The sequence below is a fragment of the Ambystoma mexicanum genome, chromosome 5p (genome assembly GCF_040938575.1).
Source record: "Ambystoma mexicanum isolate Mex_15411 chromosome 5p, UKY_AmexF1_1, whole genome shotgun sequence".
Lineage (NCBI taxonomy): Eukaryota > Metazoa > Chordata > Amphibia > Caudata > Ambystomatidae > Ambystoma > Ambystoma mexicanum.
The window spans coordinates 946,365,246-946,387,028 of NC_090930.1; the positions used below are offsets into that span (position 1 = coordinate 946,365,246).

At 47.5% G+C, this 21,783-nt stretch overlaps 1 protein-coding gene across 1 annotated transcript in view; it reads right to left on the bottom strand.

The window, feature by feature from the left end:
- Positions 1-9,159, bottom strand: part of NDUFV2 (NADH:ubiquinone oxidoreductase core subunit V2) — a 359,438-nt gene extending 350,279 nt beyond the window's left edge. The window contains exon 1 of the mRNA XM_069613395.1: positions 9,018-9,159. Within this exon, the coding sequence (XP_069469496.1) occupies positions 9,018-9,059 (42 nt within the window). The 5' untranslated portion in view covers positions 9,060-9,159. The remainder of the gene's footprint in view (positions 1-9,017) is intronic.
- Between the last annotated feature and the right edge of the window lie 12,624 nt (positions 9,160-21,783).

The window sequence follows — 21,783 nt, forward strand, 5'->3', positions numbered from 1 at the left end:
CTGACAGAGACGTGTACCATTTAGGATTCCCTCAGATTGTCAATGGCAGGAAGATTGACATTAGGTGGATCAAGGCATAAAGCAAGAGGTCCTTGGGATGGGGCTAGCTCATGCAGTTAAGCACCCAGCAAATGAGATAGACATCATTATGCATTGATGAAGTTGCAGGCAAGGGCGTCAGTAAAAATGTATATGAATGTGGTGTGTGAGGGAAGGATCTAAACTCTACAATCAAGGGGAATCCTATAGCCCCTACACGAATTCAGACAAATGGTAGAAAAAAAGAAGAAAAAAAAACAGGAGTAGTGTAATCACTGAATTCGGAGTATGATTCTATAGGTGTTCTCAAGTAAAAGAGAGGCGAGTTGCTCCATGGCCATACATAAACCACCTTGATCAATCTTGGTTCATCCTGGGTCCCTCAACATCTTTATATTCGGAGCACCTGTTTAACATTCTGTCTCGAGTTAATTTTGAGCCATCAGCATTTGCAGTCACTGATGCTGAAAAAGCCTTGGATTCAAACTCTTGGAACGTCTTGTTTAATGTAATGCAGAAGAGCAAATGTCGCTCGTTCTTTTTATCATGCATTAAACTGTTATATACCCAGATGATTGTCAAAAAACGATACAATAGTTTATCTTATTTCCACTGGGTAGGGAAATCAGACAAGATTGCACACTTTCAACCCTGCCTTGGCAAACTAAATAACATATGAATGAAGGCATCCATTTGGGTACCGTCCTAGAGATTCTCATTGTAAGCACATGATTTTTTGTAGATCAGAAACCCAGATTTGAATCTTGTACCAATGATAAACAATCTTTCTCAGTTTGGGTCATATTCTGGTCTATCCATTTATTGGGCTAAATCCCAAAATGTCTGTTTAACTTCTTAAAACTACACCACCTGCAGACATGAGGAACTTCAGATGGTCACCAGACTAATATGTACTTAGCGACAGTGGTTCTAGGACACACCCTGTCCTGCACAAAAATATTTTGTGCATATACCTCATCTCTTTAGAAAAAAGTGCTTAAGTTGGACGAATCTGCCTTCATTACCACCATTTTACACTATTTTCAGAATATGGCTAACTGGCCCCAGTCAGGATTTTTGTTAAAAGGCTTACCAATAATGATTCAGCATTTCATAGGATATCCAGGAGCGGTCAGATTGAAATTGATGCATATGGGGAAGACATGGGAACTACAGATCCCGACTTAAAGTTGTATTACTTTGTCTCCCAGATATGATACATTACATACTGGTATGATGACATTTCATCATGCAAAGCTCGAGCGGAATATGGTGGTGCAAATGAATTTTAGGGCTGGATTATTTGCACAGGACTGGAGGACAAGTGTCTCTTTGATCCATTAAGGTATCCCCCTCTATTTTGTGGGAAATTATGCATAGGCTGGACGTCGGGCACCAGTCATAGACATATTAATTTGGGGTATACTGTATGTTCCTCCTATGCTGGACGAGACAATTGGGTAATATGGGATTGGGAGAGTTTGATGGTATTGGGCCAGGTCTTCCCCATAGTTACTTTCAGATCTTTGTAAGATGTTCACAATTTAGGAGATGGGGGAGCAAAACTACATCATAAAATGTGCCTATGTGATCAGTGTGTCGAAGTTGATGGCTTTTCCTTCAGAACCAATTAAGCACCCTTGTTTCAAGTATGTGTTTCTTGCTCAAGGGTGCAGACACTTTAAGTTCTCAGTGCATGACTTGATACAAATGCATGACGTACCTGTGATCTATGAATCACAGAACCGATGGACTCTGGATCTATGCAAGAATTTTTGAACAACAACTCTGGCCACTCACTAAACAAATATCCTTTAATTCAAAATATAAATGCCTAGAATTAAAAAAAGGTATTACACCGTATACATCATACACCTGCTAGACTGAAGAAATGTAACCCATAATTTGAGGAAATTGCAAGAGCTGTAATGTCCCAAATGCTGACTATTTCCATACGAGTTGTGCATGCCCTCCTTTTACTGAGCTTTGTTATGATGTATGCACTAGGCTCTCTGACACAATTGGCGTATGTATTCTTTCTGACCCTACATGGGCATTATTTGACAAAATGTCAACTGTAATGATTCTTTTTTTTTCTACGAAAAGCTTGTATTTAACACACCATGGGAAATAACATCTGCATGAATACAAAGGTTACATTTCAAAGCGACACAATGAAGGTGGGGTACAAAATGCCATATTTTCTGTGAATGTGCAGATTTTTTAATCTACGTTTTTTAATTGCTAAAAAGCGTATACTACTATCGTGGGCCACCTACTGTGGATTACTGTTAGACGATCTTACCCGGACCAATAACAATTAAGAGCTTTATATTTCTTTCCCGACATTAAAACAATGGACCAATGACATTTAGACAAACTTTCGTACATAGCTACTTTCGGGAGCTACTTCCAGAACAGTCTTCAGTAGTGGCATTAGCTGGGATTTAGTATTGTTATTCATAAATGCACCAATCTCATTAATACTATGCTGCAATGTATGCATATCCATACTAATGGCAAGTACTTTGATAAAAACAAAAAAATACTAATAAAATAAGGAATTGCCCCACAGCCAGCAAACAGACTGGAGTAGGACTTGAAAAAGCCTGTTGTCATGACTAGGAAGGGACCTGGTTCAATCCTGTGGGCGGATGGCAAGCACAGCCAAGGGTTGCCCCTTCAAGCAGCCAGCTTGATATTTCCAATTATTATTGAAATTAAATATATCCCCGATTGTCTAACGAGGGGCCAGATGGGACCTGGGTTGGAGGTGCCAGATGGGACCTGGGTAGGAGGTAATAGCATCAGCCTGATCACCCTAGTTTTGAGGGTTTATTTATATTTATAAAGCACCTATACACACAAGGTGAGGTTCCATGCTGTCTCTGAGAAGTGGCCCCTGTAGGTGTAGGAGATGCAGAACACACCTATATCTGGGTGGTTCACACTCCATATGCATCTTAATGTTCATTAATTGGATCCACCTCCAACTTGTACTCATGTTGCTGGTATTTACATGTTTAAGATTTATATTTTGTCAAGTAAGCAAAGAACAACAATCACATTGGGTCGTCATAGTTTTGCCGTGTGTTAACAGTGCGCTTTAGGTAACCCATGTGATTTCGTTCCCAATGCCTATAATTTCAATAGGTGGCACACTCCAATTTTTTTTTTATACCATTAGCACCCTGCACTTGGTGTCTGTACCATGTGGCCAGGGAGGATAAGGGCATTCTGCCCTAACCCTGATAACCTGTGGTACCAGGTAGCTCTGTGGCTTGATGGTGTACCAAGCCAGAATGAAACAGGAAACACTAAAAAGCGGCTGCATTCGCATAATGAAAAATGGGACTAATGTGCTAACTGGGATTAATGAAAACCTGCAATGCTGTGCTATCTGGGAATTAAGGAAACCGTCAGTCCTGCACGCTTAATGAAAACTTGAAATCGGGGGCAAACATTCAAGTTGCAAACTACAGTAGCAAGTGATCAAAAAAAAGTCACTTGCAACCTCAATCCTGTACATACACAGAGCACACCATTTCTTACTCGCCAAGAGTCAAAGTGGTGACTGAAAATGTAGCACCCCGCTTGCAATGATTTTGAAGGAAACCTGCACTGATTTTCCTAACGAGCATGATGCATTAGGCTAACAAATGATGAACAACGCATGACATGTTGTAGTCAACACTAATGGTGATTTGTTGAAATACTCGCACAATTAGTCATAGGAAGGGCGCTGGACTAATGTCAGGTGAGCAAACGTGGAAACCACTGAGAAGCTTAAGATATATCACCCAAGAGTTAGTTACCAATGGAGGACCAAGCTACGCGGATACACAGCAAACCTTTTGGTAGGCCTAGTTAGCAGGTGCAGTCCATACATAAACATTTGCATGGACACGTGATACGCACAAACTTGTAAAATAAGGGAAAGACGGGTATGTGCCCATATTAGACAGACCATTGGCGCAACTAGCAAGGTATCTCAGCATACCCTTAGCTTTCACGTGGTAGAAAGCTAAGCAATTGTGAATATGGATATGTATTCAGCCAGCATTTATTTTCATCAAAACAAGGTTTTACCTTATGAAGGTTTTTGACTTTAGTCCTGTGAGAATTGCTGGTTAAAGCAATAAAACGTGTGCTTTGTGACCTTCTAGAAATATTCATCTCTATCCGAAATTCCTAAGAATAAACCAGATTCCCTTTTTCCCCCTACCAGAAATATGAAAAAGTGCAGTGGTTGGTATATGCAACTATAAATTTCCACCTATGAAAGCATGCGTAAAAATTATGTCTACCAACGCTCCATCTATATTAGCTGAAAAAAAGTAGGATTTGGAGGATGTAAAATCCTTGCTACATGTTTCAGGAAATACACCTTATTTTGGTTAGGAAAAAATGTAACTGGTTGGTCGATGAACATGAAAAACGCATTACACGATTGGATGCATCCCAAAAAAAGGAGAAGGGCCATGGTGGCTAAAAAGATTTTGACGTAGAACGTAAGGAAACAAGGCATAAACGTCCTATAAAATAATTTACAAAAACACCTTTCAACAGTAAATAGGCAATCCGATAAACACTGGACATACATATGGTCAAATGTGCAAAACAGTTAATGCCAGAAATAAAAGTCATCAACTCAAAAACTTGATTTGAAAGAGAATGGTAGTGCAGCCACAGACAAGGTGTGGCACTGTCAGAAAGTCCCGGTAGGTTCATTATAAAAATTGACAGTTACCTTAAGGTACCAGATTCTCTTTACTATATACATAGTGAGACCACCCACCACTTATCCACACACACACACACAGGCACAAACCGACACATTCAAGACATGCATACACCAAGAACTAACCAAAGGTGTCGTGAGCCGTCAGTCACACACTTGCACCAACATTCTATCAGCATGACAAGCAGCACTGAACCAGCTGTGTGCCACAACAGGACTAATTTCAGTCAATGTTAGTGCCTCAGCTTCTCCTTCGCAGCAGAGCCTTCTTCCAACAGTCACAACCTGACCAGGTTTTGAGTTTTCACATGCACTGGAGCTACAGTAGGTTCATGAGCCATAAAGTACCTTCAGTTCCAGTTGTTCCCCCCCATGAGCACTTACTAAGAACCGAAAGTCTTTAGGAGATATTACCCCCTATGAGCACTTCCTAAGAGCCGAAAGTCCTTTATGAGATCTTACCTTCAAAACATTGCAATGAATGACCCAATCCCAGTTGCACGTAGCCCACGGTCCACGCTAGATTTGGTAGGTGGGGGCCCAAAAATCCCCAAACAGGCCCAGACGCATGGAAAGAAAACAGACCTTGCACTCCAGCTGGAGAAGTTCTAAAAGTTTGCATTACCCTGCCGAAGTCGTAAACCAGACAGGGAGCAACAATCGGGGACACACCTGTGAGCCTCGAATCGGTCATAAAGTTCTACATGGTTAAGTGTTCCGCTTCCCCTACATGGGAAACACTCAATGCTACACACATCTCAGAAGAGCAACAAGGTGGCTATTGATTGCAGATGCAACATTCAAGGGAGGTCATAGTTTCCATTGACACACTGGGCAGCACAGAGGACTCAGCTGCTCCAAAGCAGTCCCAGTGCACCAGGTGAGCACCGCAGCCAACAGCTTTGGATCCCACTGCATGAGGAAAGGTTGTGTGAGCGACAGGGACATCCCACCAGTACTCATGACATAGCGTATCTTCCTAGAGAGAGTCCCCAAGAACGTTTGGACATCCACCATTGTATAGGGGGAACCTGTATCTACCATTACTTGAAGAAGCGTCCCATCCACATACATGTCGACCCACGGGCCCTTGGCGTCACGTGAGGAGGTGATGGTGAGTATCTGTATTGGAGGGGAGGCTCGGTCGATGAGCAGCATGTTGTCGTAACTAGAGTCATCTTCTATGAATCTTACAGAGGCGGATCTGATAGACGAGCCTCTATTGTATCTGGGAGGTCTGGTTGCTCTACCCCTGTTACTGTTGCAAACCTTGGCGAAGTGTCCGCGGCGGCCACACTTGTAACACTCAGCATTATTTGTGGGACACGTCTTCTCAGGGTCTTCGTGTTTAAACCATCCACATCGTTGGCAATGAGCAGGGTCCCTGAAGTCATTGGATGGACCCTTTCCTCTCCTGGAATTAAATCTTGAGCCCCAGAAGACTGGAGCCCTCCTGACCAAGGCGAGCAAATTCTCAGTGTTGTCAGCCTCTGAATTGGTTTCAACGGATTTCACCTCAACACAATCCTTTTGGGCGAGTCTCTCCTTCAGGCAGTGGTCACCAAACTCCAGGCTCCTTGCTGTCTCTATGGCTTGGTCCAGGGAGGGATTCCTCATCTGCCACAGTTTCTGCTGAATACGAGGGTCGGCTACATTGAGGACAAGCTGGTCCCTCAGATACTCATCGCTGACGCCAGTGAATTCACACGTTGACATTAGTACTCTCAAGGAGGCGATGTAATAGTCGATCGACTCACTCTTTTGCTGCTTCCTGGTAAAGAACTTGTACCTCTCTAGCACAATGTTGGTCTTGTTACCAAAATGCTTGGTGAGCTTGGCTTGTCGAATTTGTGGTTGTGGTTGCCATCACCTCCAACATCATCCGGTTCTGGTAATGCCCTAAACAGTCTTAGTGCCTCTGCTCCAATGCAATTCAAGAGTGTCGCTTCCTTGAGGTCATCATTGAATTTGTTGCCCCAATGGCTCTCAGGTAGATGTGGAACCCATCGATCCATTGTTCCCAGGGAGAGACTGGTGTCCCAGGGCAGGGGAGAAATTTGGTCGGATGAGGGATGTTTTGCATGATGGAAGATGCGAAGCTGTATTGGAATAGTTGACAGGATAGTTGAGGCTGAGGATGAAACTGTGCTGAAAACTATGTTATGAGGCAGACCAGAAAAAAAAAATTATTATTTTTTTTTTTGTGTGTGTCTCTGGATTGCAAAAGTCACTGAGTATGAAAAGGTGTTGTGTTTGTTATCGTCCTTCGTGGATCACTGTTTTTGTATAATCAAGGCATCTGGTTTGAGTGTCTTGGTCTTCATTAAGAGCAGATGGGGGCCCTTGTGTCAGGCAAAGGATTTGTTTAGTGGCTGTGGAGGAACGGGAAGTGCTCGATAACGTTGTCACTATGGCAACAGAGAAATGACAATAAAATGGCTGCACGTAATGCACGTTTTGAGGTCCTTTTTTTTTTTTCTTCTGCCGTTGGTTGGTGTGGGCTGCGCGTGGGCGTAATGGCGCGTGACAAAGGTGTCTGGTGCCCGAAACCCCAAATAAAAAAAAGAGTCGTACCTTGTTTGCTGGGGCCACTCTCACTACACGGGGCACCTGCTCTGCAGCTAAGATCGCCTCGTTGCGGTGGGACGAGGCTGGCAGCTGGGGCAGTCCGATGCGCTCAGGGGGCCGGTTCACCTCCTTGTCGCCAATTGAAGTAAAGAGGCGAGGCGCAAGGTGAGTTCAGGAGCTTTATTCGGCGGCCCCCAGAGGTCGGACCAGAGCAACTGAAACGGAACGGGAAAGCTAGAATCTTGGGTTCGGGATCGGGGCTGGAACACTGGGCTCGTGGAAGCGGAGTTCCACGAGCTGGGATAGTACATTACATAACAAGCGCTCAAGTTGTGCCTCTGTAAATACTGAGGCTGGTATGCGTAAACATACCCATACATAACACTGGAGAAACAAGGGATGGGACTACTAAACGCAGAGCGGTGCTCAGCTCTTGGTAAAAATTGCTGTGCACCATTGCAAGTGCCTGCGCTGCTGCACAGGTCTCAAAGTGTTCTGAGTCACCTTGCATGGAGCTTCCTTCAATGTATCCTTGTGCTGCATCAAAAATGCTGAGGGTAACATTATTAGTTCAAAGTACACAGAGGTGATATGTAGAGGCCTGAACCCACACCCATCTTTTACAATCAACTTAAATACTAGCACACACTAACTCACTATGCTGCTTCTGGGCACTATGTGTTGCAGGAGAACACTGGACTGGCTAGCTCAAATCTCCTGAGCTATGCAGGGTGGAGGGGCCCACCATGTTGGCCTGCACGGACTATTTTAACCCCTCAGTACTCCATCTCTTGTGCAGATAATTGGAGGATGGGTCATGTATGGGATATAGGGGGCAGTCTATCTTTTGCTGCACTGTCCCACTACAGCTCTGCTTGCTTGTTTCTTAAGGTGCCTGCAGGTACTTTTCCCGCTCATCCCCAAAAGTGGCGGTTTGATGGTAGTCCAGAAACACCAGTTGTAGGCCTCTTCTCCTGAAGTCCAGGTAGCTTTATTATACAAATTTACAGTTAAAGGTTCAAATTACTCTTTACTATATGCATAGAAAAGCCACCCACCCTCCAACTGACAAATTCATAAATATTCACACACAATACACTAAACAACATTCTCCTTGTCTGTCAGTCACACACTTGCATCAACATTCCATCAGCATTGATAGATGGCCAGCAGCACAACATTCAACCAATCAGTCAATACAGAACTCTTACTAGGCCACTTGGATCCGGGGACTATGACGACCGTCCAGAAGTTACTCGGGATAACGTGGACAAAAAGTATTTAACTGTGCATAATTGAATCCTGCTATCCAAACAGATGGACTGGCCAAAGAAGGTACAGACATTGTACTATGTAAGACACACCGATGAAGAGTATGGTACGGTGTGGATTGCTGGTATCGCCTACAACTAGATATGCAGGTTAACCATTTGCAGCCAGTGCATCATTTGGGAGAACGGCTCAACATTCATCTATAGTAGGCGTTTTACTGATAACTGCATGGTATGCAGACATGTAAGGTCAAGAACAGGGCTACCGGCTTTGCCCTTCAAGCAGCCGTGCGTCGACAGACGGCACCCAAACTGTCGCTCAAGTTAGGGCTAGCAACGGCGTTCGAACGTGTTCTCTATGAAGGAGGTACAGATCGAAAGTTCGCGTTTCCACTTACCGCTGAAGAAGCAGATACCAAAAGTCGGGAGTGCAAAGACATCTTGCTTTCTGAGCAGGGAAAGCTCGCCTTACCAGGGAGAATAATCGAACGCAGAGCTAGTCGCTTCTGTCACTCGTGCTTTAGTAGACATAGAAACAGGACACAAATAAAAGAGTTCTAGTGTGAGTACAGACCAACTAGAAGGATAATGTTGCTCTCAGGATGTGCTAGTGTTGAAAAGTACTTCCATGTCAAGACCAGAGTTCTCGGATTATGCTCTTTTCTTCCTTTGCTTCACTCGAGCAGCATTCTCAAACCAACAATAAAAACATTAACCATTAAAAAAAACGACATTTCCCAACACAACCGTCTTTTTTGTAGTCCGTTTATGATAGGTTGTGTATTTGAACATGTGATTATTTTATCCACTCGCCTTTCTCTGAGTCCATAACCCTAACTTCCTTTCCTTGTTAATGTTAATGTTAAAGGACATTTGTACCGTGCAATATCACCACCCAAGTGGTCCCCTGGTGCTCTGGTGGCTCTGAAAGAGGAAGGGAGGGGCGAGGATTAGTGGGAAGGAGCTGGAAAAGTGCAAGAGAGGAGTAATGGGCTGTTGGAAGCCTCAGCCCAGTAGGTCTGTTGCCTGGGCCTGAGGTGTTTTTGTGCCAGTAGTCGTTGTCCTTCCTCTTTCTTTGCTGCTTCAGCAGCAGTTGAGAGCTCATATATTTTACTCCAATTATGTGTGTGGTTGTGTGTAAGATGTTTTATTTTGGCAATTTGCCCCGAGACTGCGGGCCATTAACCTATGTGGTAATAGCACACAGTCTCAGGGCATATTGCCAATAGTACCTGTTAGATAGCGGGGGACCGCCTTGGCCCCCGCCTATGCTCACACGCAGTCACACACACACAGCGCAAGAATGCACACGGGACGCGTGTGGCCTGCTCAGGTTCCGGCTGCAACTGCTGGCCGGGACCGTCTTTATTAGCACGGCACATGCGTGAGCCTCGTCGGCCGCGCATGCGTAACATGGCGTAGTCACTACGCAACATCCCTCCTTTTTCCCCAAACAATAAACGTTATAACATTTGCACACAACATTACCAACTTGAAAGTTCACGAACAGTTCTCCGCCTGTTATGAGGCAGGGTCCATGATGAAGTCCTGGAACCTCTGCGGTGGTTTACGCCCCGCTCGGCTCGGGTACCTTCTGGACTCATCTGGAGGTGCCACTGGCATCCCTGTAGCTTCTGGCGGTCCATTGTCCATTGCTGGGGATCCTGCCCCGGGTCCAGGCCCGGGCACATCATGCATCACTGGAGGAGGCGCTGCCACAATCCGCTTGAAGAAGGACGCATTCGATGTGACGGTGCCTCTGTCATTTGCCTCAGTGATCATGGACCCCTTGACATGGGTCACTCCCAGTGGCTGGGCTTCATATGGGAGAGACAGCTTCCCTTCCGGCCTGCGATTTCGGACCAACACAGTGTCCCCTACGGCGATCGACTTCTCTGGCAGGTTCCGTCGGGTGCTCTCTCGCTCATTGTGGATGGCCCGCTCTGCCCGTACTCGGTTGTTGTCAATCACTCCAGGACTGCGTCTTTCCACTTCAGGCAGCAGTCCTCTGAGCGCGCGCTTGAAAAGGGCCTCGGCTGGCGCAACTCCGGTGGACTGATGCGGGATTGTGCGGTACTCATGCAGAAATTCGAAGAGGTTTCGGCGGAGCACCTCGCCTCCATTAATCGAGATGCGGAATACTTTGTTCAGTGTCCTCATAAAACGCTCCACCTCCCCATTTGCCCTGGGCCACAGCGGGGTGATCTTTCGGTGCTTGATCCTCCTCTCCTCACAGCACTGGGCAAACTGCTGTCCCTGGAATGGCGATCCGTGGCAGAACAGATCTCGATGGGGAAACCATGGGTGGCGAACATCTTCTCCAGGGCCAGAATTGTGTGATCACTGGCTGTGGACTCCACCAACTCCACCTCGGGATAGCGCGACCACTGGTCAATAACTGCAAGAAAGTACATTCCTCGGCCTGTGGACTCGAAGTCGGCATGCACTGTCCCCCACGGTTGTTCACTTCGTTCCATCGCCTGGATGGGCGGCCCTCTTTCCACTGGACTTGCCGCCTGGCACGGTATGCATGCACGCGCAAATTCGTCCACCCTGCTCTCCAAGTCCGGGAACCACACCTTTAGCCTTAGGCGTGCCTTCGTTTTTGCCGTTGGGCGAGCTGCAGCACCTTCCCCACCAGCGCTCGCGGAATGACGATCTGACACCCCCGCAACAGGAGACCATCATCGGTGACCGACAGTTCGTTGCGCACCTTCCATAGTGCCTGGAGATCCCTTCATGCCCCACTCTCCCTTCTGGCATTGTTCTTGAGCACTTCACGCCATTCTCCACTGTCCATGGCTGCCTTAATGACCAGGAATACCTCGTCCACACTCGATGCCTCCGCTATCTCCTGTCGCGCCAGGGCCACCGGCAGCGCTGCCTCCACCACGTGTTGCACCACTTCCACACAGTCAATCACCTCGTCACAGTCTCGAGGGTGCCCCACTCCCTGGTGACGGGACAGATAGTCCGCCGGATTATGAGTGCCCGGGCGATACAGTAGTTTGACTCCATACTCCATGAGTGATAACATCCATCTCTCGATGCGCGGTGAGGGCTTGGACGAGGCACCGGCCATAATGGGAATCAGTGGTTTGTGGTCAGTAATCACAATCACGGGCTTCCCCAGGATGTAGATCCGGAAGTGTTTGCAGCCCCAAAGGATGGCCAGGGCCTCACGCTCAATTTGCGAATACTGCTTCTCGGTCTCCGTTAGCGCCTGGCTGGCGTAGGCGATAGGGAGCATGGTCCCCTACGGATCGGCCTGCATGAGCACTGTTCCCAACCCCACTGGGCTGGCATCTACCACTATTTCCGACTCCCTGTCTGGACTGAAATATGCCATGGTCTCCTGACCCGACAAGGCGTTCTTGATCTAAGCGAACGCCCTCTGTTCCTTCGCGGTCCAGGCCCACGCGGCATCATTCCTGGTCAGCTCCCGCAGTGGTTCTGACAGCGATGCCAGGTCGCGAATAAATCGTCCACAATAGTTGACCATGCCGAGGAAGCTCCTTATCTCCGCCGGAGACTCTGGCGGGGCCGCCTCTCGAATGTCTCTTACTTTCTGCGGATCCAGCAAGATGCCACCCGCATGGAACACAAACCCGAAAAATTCTATTCGGTCCTTCAGAAACTCGCACTTCTTCCGGTGCAGGGTCAGCCCCAGGCTTTTGATTCTCTCCAGTGTCCACTCGATACGCTTGAGATGTTCTGCCTCCGACTGTGCGAACACCAGAATGTCATCCGACATGTTGATCACCCCTTTCAGCCCCGCCAGTGCCCCTCGTATGGCTGTACCAAGCCAGAATGAAACAGGAAACACTAAAAAGCGGCTGCATTCGCATAATGAAAAATGGGACTAATGTGGTAACTGGGATTAATGAAAAACTACAATGATGTGCTATCTGGGAATTAAGGAAACCGTCAGTCCTGCACGGCTTAATGAAAACTTGAAATCGGGGGCAAACATTCAAGTTGCAAACTACAGTAGCAAGTGATCAAAAAAAAGTCACTTGCAACCTCAATCCTGTACATACACAGAGCACACCATTTCTTACTCGCCAAGAGTCAAAGTGGTGATTGAAAATGTAGCACCCCGCTTGCAATGATTTTGAAGGAAACCTGCACTGATTTTCCTAACGAGCATAATGCATTAGGCTAACAAATGATGAACAACGCATGACATGTTGTAGTCAACACTAATGGTGATTTGTTGAAATACTCGCACAATTAGTCCTAGGAAGGGCGCTGGACTAATGTCAGGTGAGCAAACGTGGAAGCCACTGAGAAGCTTAAGATATATCACCCAAGAGTTAGTTACCAATGGAGGACCAAGCTACGCGGATACACAGCAAACCTTTTGGTAGGCCTAGTTAGCAGGTGCAGTCCATACTTTGCGTTTCTTACATAAACATTTGCATGGACACGTGATACGCACATATTCTGGAAAACCTTCGCAGCCGACGAGACTCAGAAGCTGAGCCTCTTAAACTGGTATAGCCCCTCATGAGTCGTAAAGGTGGTAATGTATCTCGACTCCGGTTGAAGTTCCAGTTGATGGTAGCCAGACCTCAGGTCCAGCTTGGAGAAGACCTTCGCCCCCTGTAGTTCGCCGACGATGTCATCCAACGTGGGCGTGAGGTGACGCTCCCTTTTGATTGCGATGTTAGGCAACCTCATATCCATGCAGATGCGAACGGCTCCTGGCTGTTTGGGCTTTGGGGCAACGACAATTGGGGAGACCCATGGGGTCGGGCCTTCAACCCTCTCAATAATGTCCAAGTCAATGAGCGACTGAAGCTCCTTCTCCTCTTGGGCCCGTAGGTGCCTCCGGTGTTTGAGGGCTGTCGGCCTCACAGACCCATCAATGTGAAGCCTAATGGGATCTTCCTTTAGCTTTCCGACCTCTTGAAAAACACTGTCAAAACGCTGCAGAAGGCGGTCTATGTCCGTGTGGTATACGGCCATCGTAAAATGTACTATATCAAGGGCCTCTGAGGCAGCACAGCTTAGGAGGGAGTGCGGGCTCACACTCGTCACAAAGAATTTCGCCTTGATCTTGTTCTGCCCATGGGACACTGACGTCACAAATACTCCTTGAATCGGTAGTGGCGTGTCCCCCCCAAACGAATATATCCGGGCCTTTGACTCTGACAGCATGGGAGGGCCTGGGAGAGCTTACTAGTGTTCTGCCGCTAGCCCACAGACTGAAGCGCCCGTGTCTATCAGAACTGGAGTGGGCACCTCACCAATGTTCACTGTGCACGTCGGCTGTCTGCATCCTCTGGGGCCAGTAGCAATACTAGAGATGAAGAAGATCTCCTCTTCCTCTTCTTCTTCTTCTTCTTCGGCCAAGTCCAGATCCTGCATACCTTGCTCAACCGACGACATGCCCCTCACTCTCCGGGCATTACTCCCGCCAAGCCTCGTTGGCCCCCTCGCCGCCGTCACTGGGGTGGAGGCTCTGCACACTCTTGCATAGTGTCCAGGTGTGCCACACCGGCCACAGACCCTCGTCTTCGCCAGACATTCCCCCACATGCGGCAGGTCATACCCGCAATATGGACATGACTGGGGGTACCAGACACAGAGGGACCATCCACCTTCCTAGGTGTCCATCGTGCCCTCCCTGGGGCAGAGTGTCCAATTGCAAAAGCGTCCTCGCCCTTCCCAGGGTGCACAGCAGCGTCCATTTTCACCCCTCTGGACTCCGCCAGTTCATATGTTCTTCCTGTGTCGAGGATCTGTCGTAGTGTCAGGCCTGGCTCCCTCAGTACCTAACTTCTCAGCTTCCCCGAGCTCTACCCATGAAGCAGCTGATTCCGTACCATCTCCTCTTCATTCACCCACCTGCAGGTACTTGCGAGGTGTCTCAGCCGTGCACAGAACTGGTCCAGTGACTCCCCTTCCTGTTGCCTCTCCACACACATAAGAAATCTGTCGAAGTCGACATTCGCCATAGGAAGAAAATGGTCTTGGAGGGCCTGTTTTACTGCATCATACGTGACCACCTGGAGATTCAGAGAGTCATAAATCCTGTGGACCTCCGTGCCTGCTGAGTACACCATGGTTGCAACTTTCGTATCATCATCCGTCTCCCCTGAAGCCCTGAAAAACATTTCCAACTTCTTAACCCATAGAAGCCACTTCGGCCCTAGCTTGGATGGTGGGCCAGTAGTGTCAAATTCGGGCATGGGTGCCAATGTGCTGTGCACTCTTCATGGTACAGGCGCATGGGCTCCCTCTTCTTCTCCCCCCTCACCCATGGTGACAAAAGGGTGGAGTACTCACAGTCAGGAAGCCAGCACAAGCAACCCAGTTCCAGGATCGATGCACAGGTTCCCAGCACCAGATAAAGATGAAGAACGAAAAGTCCTGCACTTCTGGATGAAAGGAGACAACACCAGCCGTTTCTCTTGACTTCCTGGGAATTTCTTTTTTTTTTTTTAATCCACAGACCCTCAGACTGAAAGGGCTGTGGAATGTTCCAAAAATTGATCTTTCTATCAAAGGACCACAGCCGGCGCACGAACACCCTCCTGGGCCGCAACCGCTGCGATCCGCAATGAAAATAAGATGGCCGCCGGCCGTGTGCGTAGGTCCCTGCCGACATGGAGAATAGCCACTCTCTCCGATGCACTCGGAGCAATGGCTCGTGTCTCCGGTGCCGTCCTCGTAGCCAGTGTTAGATAGCGTGGGACCTCACACACAGCACAAGAATGCACATGGGGCGCGTGTGGCCTGCTCAGGTCCCGGCTGCAACTGCTGGCCGGAACCGTCTTTATTAACACGCCGCATGCGCGAGCCTCATTGTCAGCGCGCATGCGTAACATGGCGTAGTCACTACGCAACAGTACCCTGGCCTGTAAAAAAAGTATTAAAAAATGGCTGCTGCGGACAGAAAACATAGTCCGTTTTCTCTTTCTGGGGCGGCCACAGTAAATAAAGAAAATGGCTGCCATGGAAGGGAAGAAGGGACTACAAATAGTAGTCCCTTCTCCCATTCCATGGTGGCCATTTACGTACATTGAAAAAAATGGCCATTATGGAACAGGGAGAAGGGACTACGTGTGCTCCCTTATCCCTTGCCATGGTGGCCTGTAAGAAAAAAAAAATATAACGAAGACCTGCGCGAGGAACGCGCACTGGCATTAGTGGGCTTACCGTGAGGTAAGGTTTGCAAATGCGCCAATCGTTGCGTTTCTTTCGTTCACAATAACCCATGCCGGGTACTAATGAACAGTATTGTGGTTAATTCTGATTGCAGCGGCGCGCACAAGCTTAGGTAGGTGTGCAGCACTGGGGATCGACGGAGCAGAAGTGTTGCAGGTGCGATGGGCCTCGGATGCGGTCCGGCGCCGCAGGACTCAAACCTTGAGAGGGTGCGGCGGCGCAATAGGATCGAAATTCCTGCACCTTATCAGTGTCACTTCCATGAGATATGCTTCTCATTAGTGTGTGGAAGTGTAATCTGGTAGTTGGGCACAAGGTGAAAACATTTCTTTATAAACATCAAAGCACCAGCAGAGTAACAGAGATCGACACCGGAAGAACACGCTTCACAGCAAAAACACAGTGATCAAGTCGGAAACACGGCATAAGGCGCGGAGCACAGGGTCAGACTGGGCCATAAAATTGTCTCGGGCACCAATGAAAAAGTGGCCCTCAGTTGCAAATGGCAATTAATTCCTTTTGTGACACTGTTTGAATAGTAACCAAGGGGGAGTTTTTTGATAAAGTGTGATGCAAATTGTTCATTTTAAAGAATATTTAAATAACACTGGTCAAACCTACTAGCCGCAGAGTGAATTAACTCATCAAACTAGCCCAAATTGGCAAAAAATAAAGTTCTTACTTTGACCCAAAAAACTGCCCTACACCAGCATTTTGTGTTTTTGGTACGGCCTTGGGCCTATTGCCCTATAGGCCAACCGAGCCTGGCGGAGCAGGACATTTTGGCGTGGGCTGAATTGACACGGTCATTTCTCTGCAGGATCCGGTTTGGCTCGGCCTGTTCGGCACAATTTTAATTAACATTGTACTTTTAATAAAATAATAACTATACAATTAGGGCCATCACGAACCCTGGCCTGCAGGGCTATGTGTCTGAACAGTTAACCGCAAGGGCATAGAGATCTTATCGATTTCATCTGCACCAGTTACTCTTATTAAGCGCTAAGAGTGTTCTTAATTGGATCAAGATCCTGACGACTATACTAGCTAAATGGCTCTCCAGGGTTATTGGTGATCTGATAAACAGAGATCAAAATGGTTTCATCCCCGGGGTGCAACACAGCTTGAACCTGCGCCGATTGCAGCTTGTTATAGCACAGACGTCAGACTCGCAGGCACAATACGCAATAATCTTGCTTGACGCAATAACAGCATTTGATTCACTGTACTGGAATGGCTGCTCGCAGTGCTGGGTGAGTTTGGGTTCGGTGAACAATTTATCAAGTGGATAAAGATACTATACACTGCACCAGTGGCAAGGGTCAAATCTAGGAGGGTGGTGTCATCGGTCCTTGGTTATACAAAAGGGCACCAGGCAGGGGTGTCTGTTGTCACCCATGTTATATGTTCTGGGGCTGGAGCCGATAGCAGTTTATCTTCGAAAGCAGTTTCCAGAAGCGGGCATTTGGATAGGAGGAGTTGGCCACTTAGTATCCGTATACACGGATGATGTACTGCTATATCTAAGAGACCCACAACAAAACGTGCCAGTGATACTGCAGGTGCTAGATAATTATGCAAAGAGAAAAATCATGTATATTCCCACTTGCGGGCCTGAGGGGAAAGAGTGTGGAAGAAATGCCGAACGGTGGGCTCAAATGGCAGCTAGACTCATTCAAATACCTGGAAGTGACCATAAGACACACGCCTGAGCAAATGCATGAAAGCAACACGGCAGCTGTAGTAAAGGGCTGAAGACGATCCATGACATTTTTGTCCAGGTTGCCGTTATTATTGATGGGCAGAATGGCCATTACCAAAATGATAATTCTACCACGATTTTTATACTACTTCAATAACGTTCACTGCTATGTCAAAGCCGCCTTCTTCCGCTTACTAGAAATATTGCTACGAGAATTCCTATGGGGTGCAGCCCGACATAAACTGTCACTTCTTACACTATGCCTGCCGTACAGGGAGGGGGGGGATGCAACTGCCTGATTTGGAAGAATACTACCTTGCAGCACAACTTATTTTTTTAACTAGAAGGCTTTCAAATGAAGCTACGTCGGAAACGGATTTGCTACAGCAACTGGTAGCCCCTGCATGCCTGAAGGAAATATTATGGGTACAATTGGGTTGCTTAGGGAACACCCCCATATTGGTAACTTTGGGGAGAAAGGTGTGGCACAGAGCTAAGACATTACTGAAACTTGAGCACCCTTACTCACCCGAGACTCCAATCGGTGCTGACGTCTGCAAAGATAGAATTGATTAGGCATAACAGCTGGGAAATGATTCATCTAAGGCTTTGGAAGGGCTGGATGGAAGCATACACGGATGCAGCATGAGTGATTATTAGAGTTGTGAAACAGTGGTCAGGCACTGGGAAAGATGGGGTATCTACACTTGGGGTGGCATGCATGAAGAGAGTGTCTTTAGAGAGTTTGGATCTTTACTTGAGAAGGAAGGGTTGCCTACAGGGCAGTTCTTGTGGTATCAGAGGATACAGAAGGTGGCAAAAGGGAGATGGGAAAGCTGGCCCGAGGAGCCGGCATCGAACCCCTTAATGACACTAATGCACAACTTGAGTGATGGCTAGAAACCAGTGTCCAGACAATATGGCCTACTGACAGACAGACCCAACCCCCAAAGGCATAATGCTGAAAGAGCGATGGGAGAAGACATAATGGAAAGGAAATAGGAAAGGATACTGGTATAACCCTGGGAAGTGTCAAGAAACACCTGATTTGGGCTAATCCAGCTGAATGTCTTGCACCACACTTATATGACGCCACAAAGGATAGCTAAATTCAGCAGCAAAGCACAGCCACTGTGCCCCTGGTGTGGAACGTAGGAGGCAGGGCTGATACACATGTTCTGGGGATGTGGGCATGTACAGCGGTTTTGGGCACAAATAGAACAAGCCTGTAGGAAGGCTGGAATTGTAAGGTATGGTTGGACTCCGAAAGAATGTTTGCTGGGTGCTTACCCCAGAGTTGGCAAATTTAGGCATGTGGTTAAGTTCATGGATCTGGCGTACATATTGGCCAAAAGATCCATTGTAATGGCTTGGAAATCCGCTGGGGGCCCGCAATATGCACGCAAAAATTTGAGCGCTGGCCAGAAGCTGAAACCAGAGTATGGAGTGAAGGGCTAGCCAGGGCAGAGGGGAATGTTAGCGAAACCTACAATGCTTGGAAAGCACAGATTTGGGACATGTTCCATCCCTCTGATTATAAACCGCCATGAAAGCGAACAGTTTTTTTTAACAGCATTTAAATCAAGATAGCGTAGAAAGCAACATATGGAGGGTGCTGATCAGGGTGTTCCTCCCCAACGGAAGATGGTGTTTGACACAAATATAAACCCCTACTCACCTGCAAGGAAAATAGAGATGCTTACTACTGTATGTTGCCTGAGAAGTGAAGAAAGTTTCTTGGTTGTTACTGTGTTGTTTGGTTGTTAACTACGAGTCAGTCTATATGCATGGAATATATGGCAAGAAATGACACACTTCATATATGTATAAGTCTACTAAGTAAATGGCAATAAAATCTTTTTTTTAAAAAGAGCGTTCTTAATGACCTACGTTAATATAAGTATTTGGTGCATTAAAAAATGCTAAGATATCGATAGCCCGGACGGGTTGCGCTTTACTGGCTGCGCCAAACCAGCCTGCGCCGAACTGGGCGTGCCTAAATGGGGTGTACCGCATGAGGTGAGACGAGCTCAACCTTCTAAGGTGAGCCAGCACCATTTAGTGGTACAAGCTGATTAGACACTGTTAGTTTCAGGCCCAAGACTCCTGCAGAAACCCACCAGAGTGTCAGGATGCACAGCTCCAGTGAAGACTATGATGAGCCCCATCCAAGCAGAAAGTGGACAGAGCCCAACAGGGGGCAGGTAGTACAAAGAGTACTGAGCGCAGGCTTGGGATCCTTATCCCAGGAAAGGGGCTTGGTGGAGGACCTGATCAAGTTCTCCCAAGGGATGCAAGCCCTGAGAGGAGAGGCCCCAGATAAAAGTCATGCAGGGCAAGGGGGAAGATAGAAAGCCTGTAAGACCCACAGCAGCCAACCTTCCCCCCCCAGGCACACCACGAAGAAGAAGTGGAACTGGACAATGGGGATTGAGAAGAAACATCAGAGGAAAGCTCTGAGGAGTGAGAGTTATCCTCCCTGAGCGCTCCAATAAAGCACAAGACTGACAAGAAAAGGAAAAGACAAAGGGAGGAAGAAGAGCTGGGCAAGATGTTCGGCCTGGACTCTCTCATCCAACCCCGGTCGGCGGTGTGGGAGCCCCTGCCAAGATTGCCAATTACATGAAGAAGAGGATTCGAAATCCTCTGTCGAAGGAGGCCAGGAGCAGACTCTGGGTGGAGTGCTGCAGGCCCCATGTGTCAGACGGCGTGGTAGAAACACCAGACATTGACGATAAGATGCTATCTTTCATGGGAAGGTCTGACAGAGATATCAAGAAGGGCATAGAAAGATCCTGATGGTCATGCTAGGATAAAGCCTTAAATATTCTAGGCCCTTAACCAAGATCTGGCAATGGCCAAAGAGGCGAAACAGACGGAACAGAAAGTGGACCCTGAGATTCTGGCTTGATGGGCGCAGAGGGCAATATGCTTACTCAGCAATGCCAACAGCGCATTGACAACGGAGAGGAGGAGGTCTATCTTGGTTAAGATAGACCCCAAGATGGGTGAGCTGGCCACCTCAGAGTCAGCATCAGACACAAAAGGCAGGCTCTTTGGCAATACATTCATTAAAGAGATGGCAAAATTTGCCAATACTTATGCCGCTATTGACAAGGCTCAGGCCACATTTAAATGAGCATTTGGGCATCAGGTTTTTCGAAAGGCTGGCAGAGTCAGGGGCCGATTGGCCAGCCACTATTCATCATACAGGCCCAATTACAATAGCAGGAGAAACTGGAGAGAACAGGAGAAACGCAGACGCAACCCCTTCTTTCATTCGAGATGGAAGGGTAGAGGAAGAGGCTGGAGAGGCAGCAACAGGTGCCAGCAAACAAATGCAGGTGAGACTGGGCCAGAGCTCACCGGTACGGCGAGCAGTGCCAGGGACTCCAGAAGTAGGGGGAGGGAGGCATATTCTTAGAGAAGTTGAAAAAGTTATCAGGAGATGCATTAGTCGAACAGACTATGCAAGGTTTCCAACTAGAATTCTGTCAGGACCCAGTACAAACAGATTACCCAAGACCTATAGTATTCAGTAAAGAAGTCAAAGCTATGTTAGACAAAGGGAACTTAAATCTTGAGAAAAATAAGGCCATCATACAAGCGTCAAACTCCTCGGTCGGTTTTATAAGCAATGTGTTCTTGGTAAAGGGCAGATGGAAAACCAGAACAGTGATAAACTTGAGAAACTTAAATGCATTCATTATTTACAGACATTTCAAGATGGAGGGAATCCATCTCTTAATATACGTGTTACAAACAGGGGATTGGCTGGTGAGGATAGACCTCAAAGATGCCTATTTAATGATCCCAATCGCTAGAGAGCATCAGAGGATCCTTCAATTCTGGTGGAGAGGCCAGAAGGGGGAGTTCACTTGTCTCTCGTCAGTCGTTGGAGTTCCTAGGTTTTATGATAGACACGAAGGCGGCCACGCTCAGCTTGCCGATAGCAAAGGTAAATCTGATCAAGAAAGAGATCAAGACAATATTAGCGAGGGAAGACATCTCATTGAGGGAGCCGGCCAGATTAGTAGGAAGACTGGCCTCATCCATTTAAGCAATCTTTCCTGGGCCTCTGCATTACAGGGCACTGCAACACCTAAAAATTCAACACCTACCGAGAGGTTTATCTTACAAACAGAGAGCACTGATCTCCACAGAGGTGAGGACAGAGCTATGGTGGTGGTTCAGGCACATGGAGGCCTGGAACGGGAGAGCGATGTTTGGCTCATCCCTGGACCTCATCATAGAATCAGATGCCAGCCAATGGGGGTGGGGAGCCC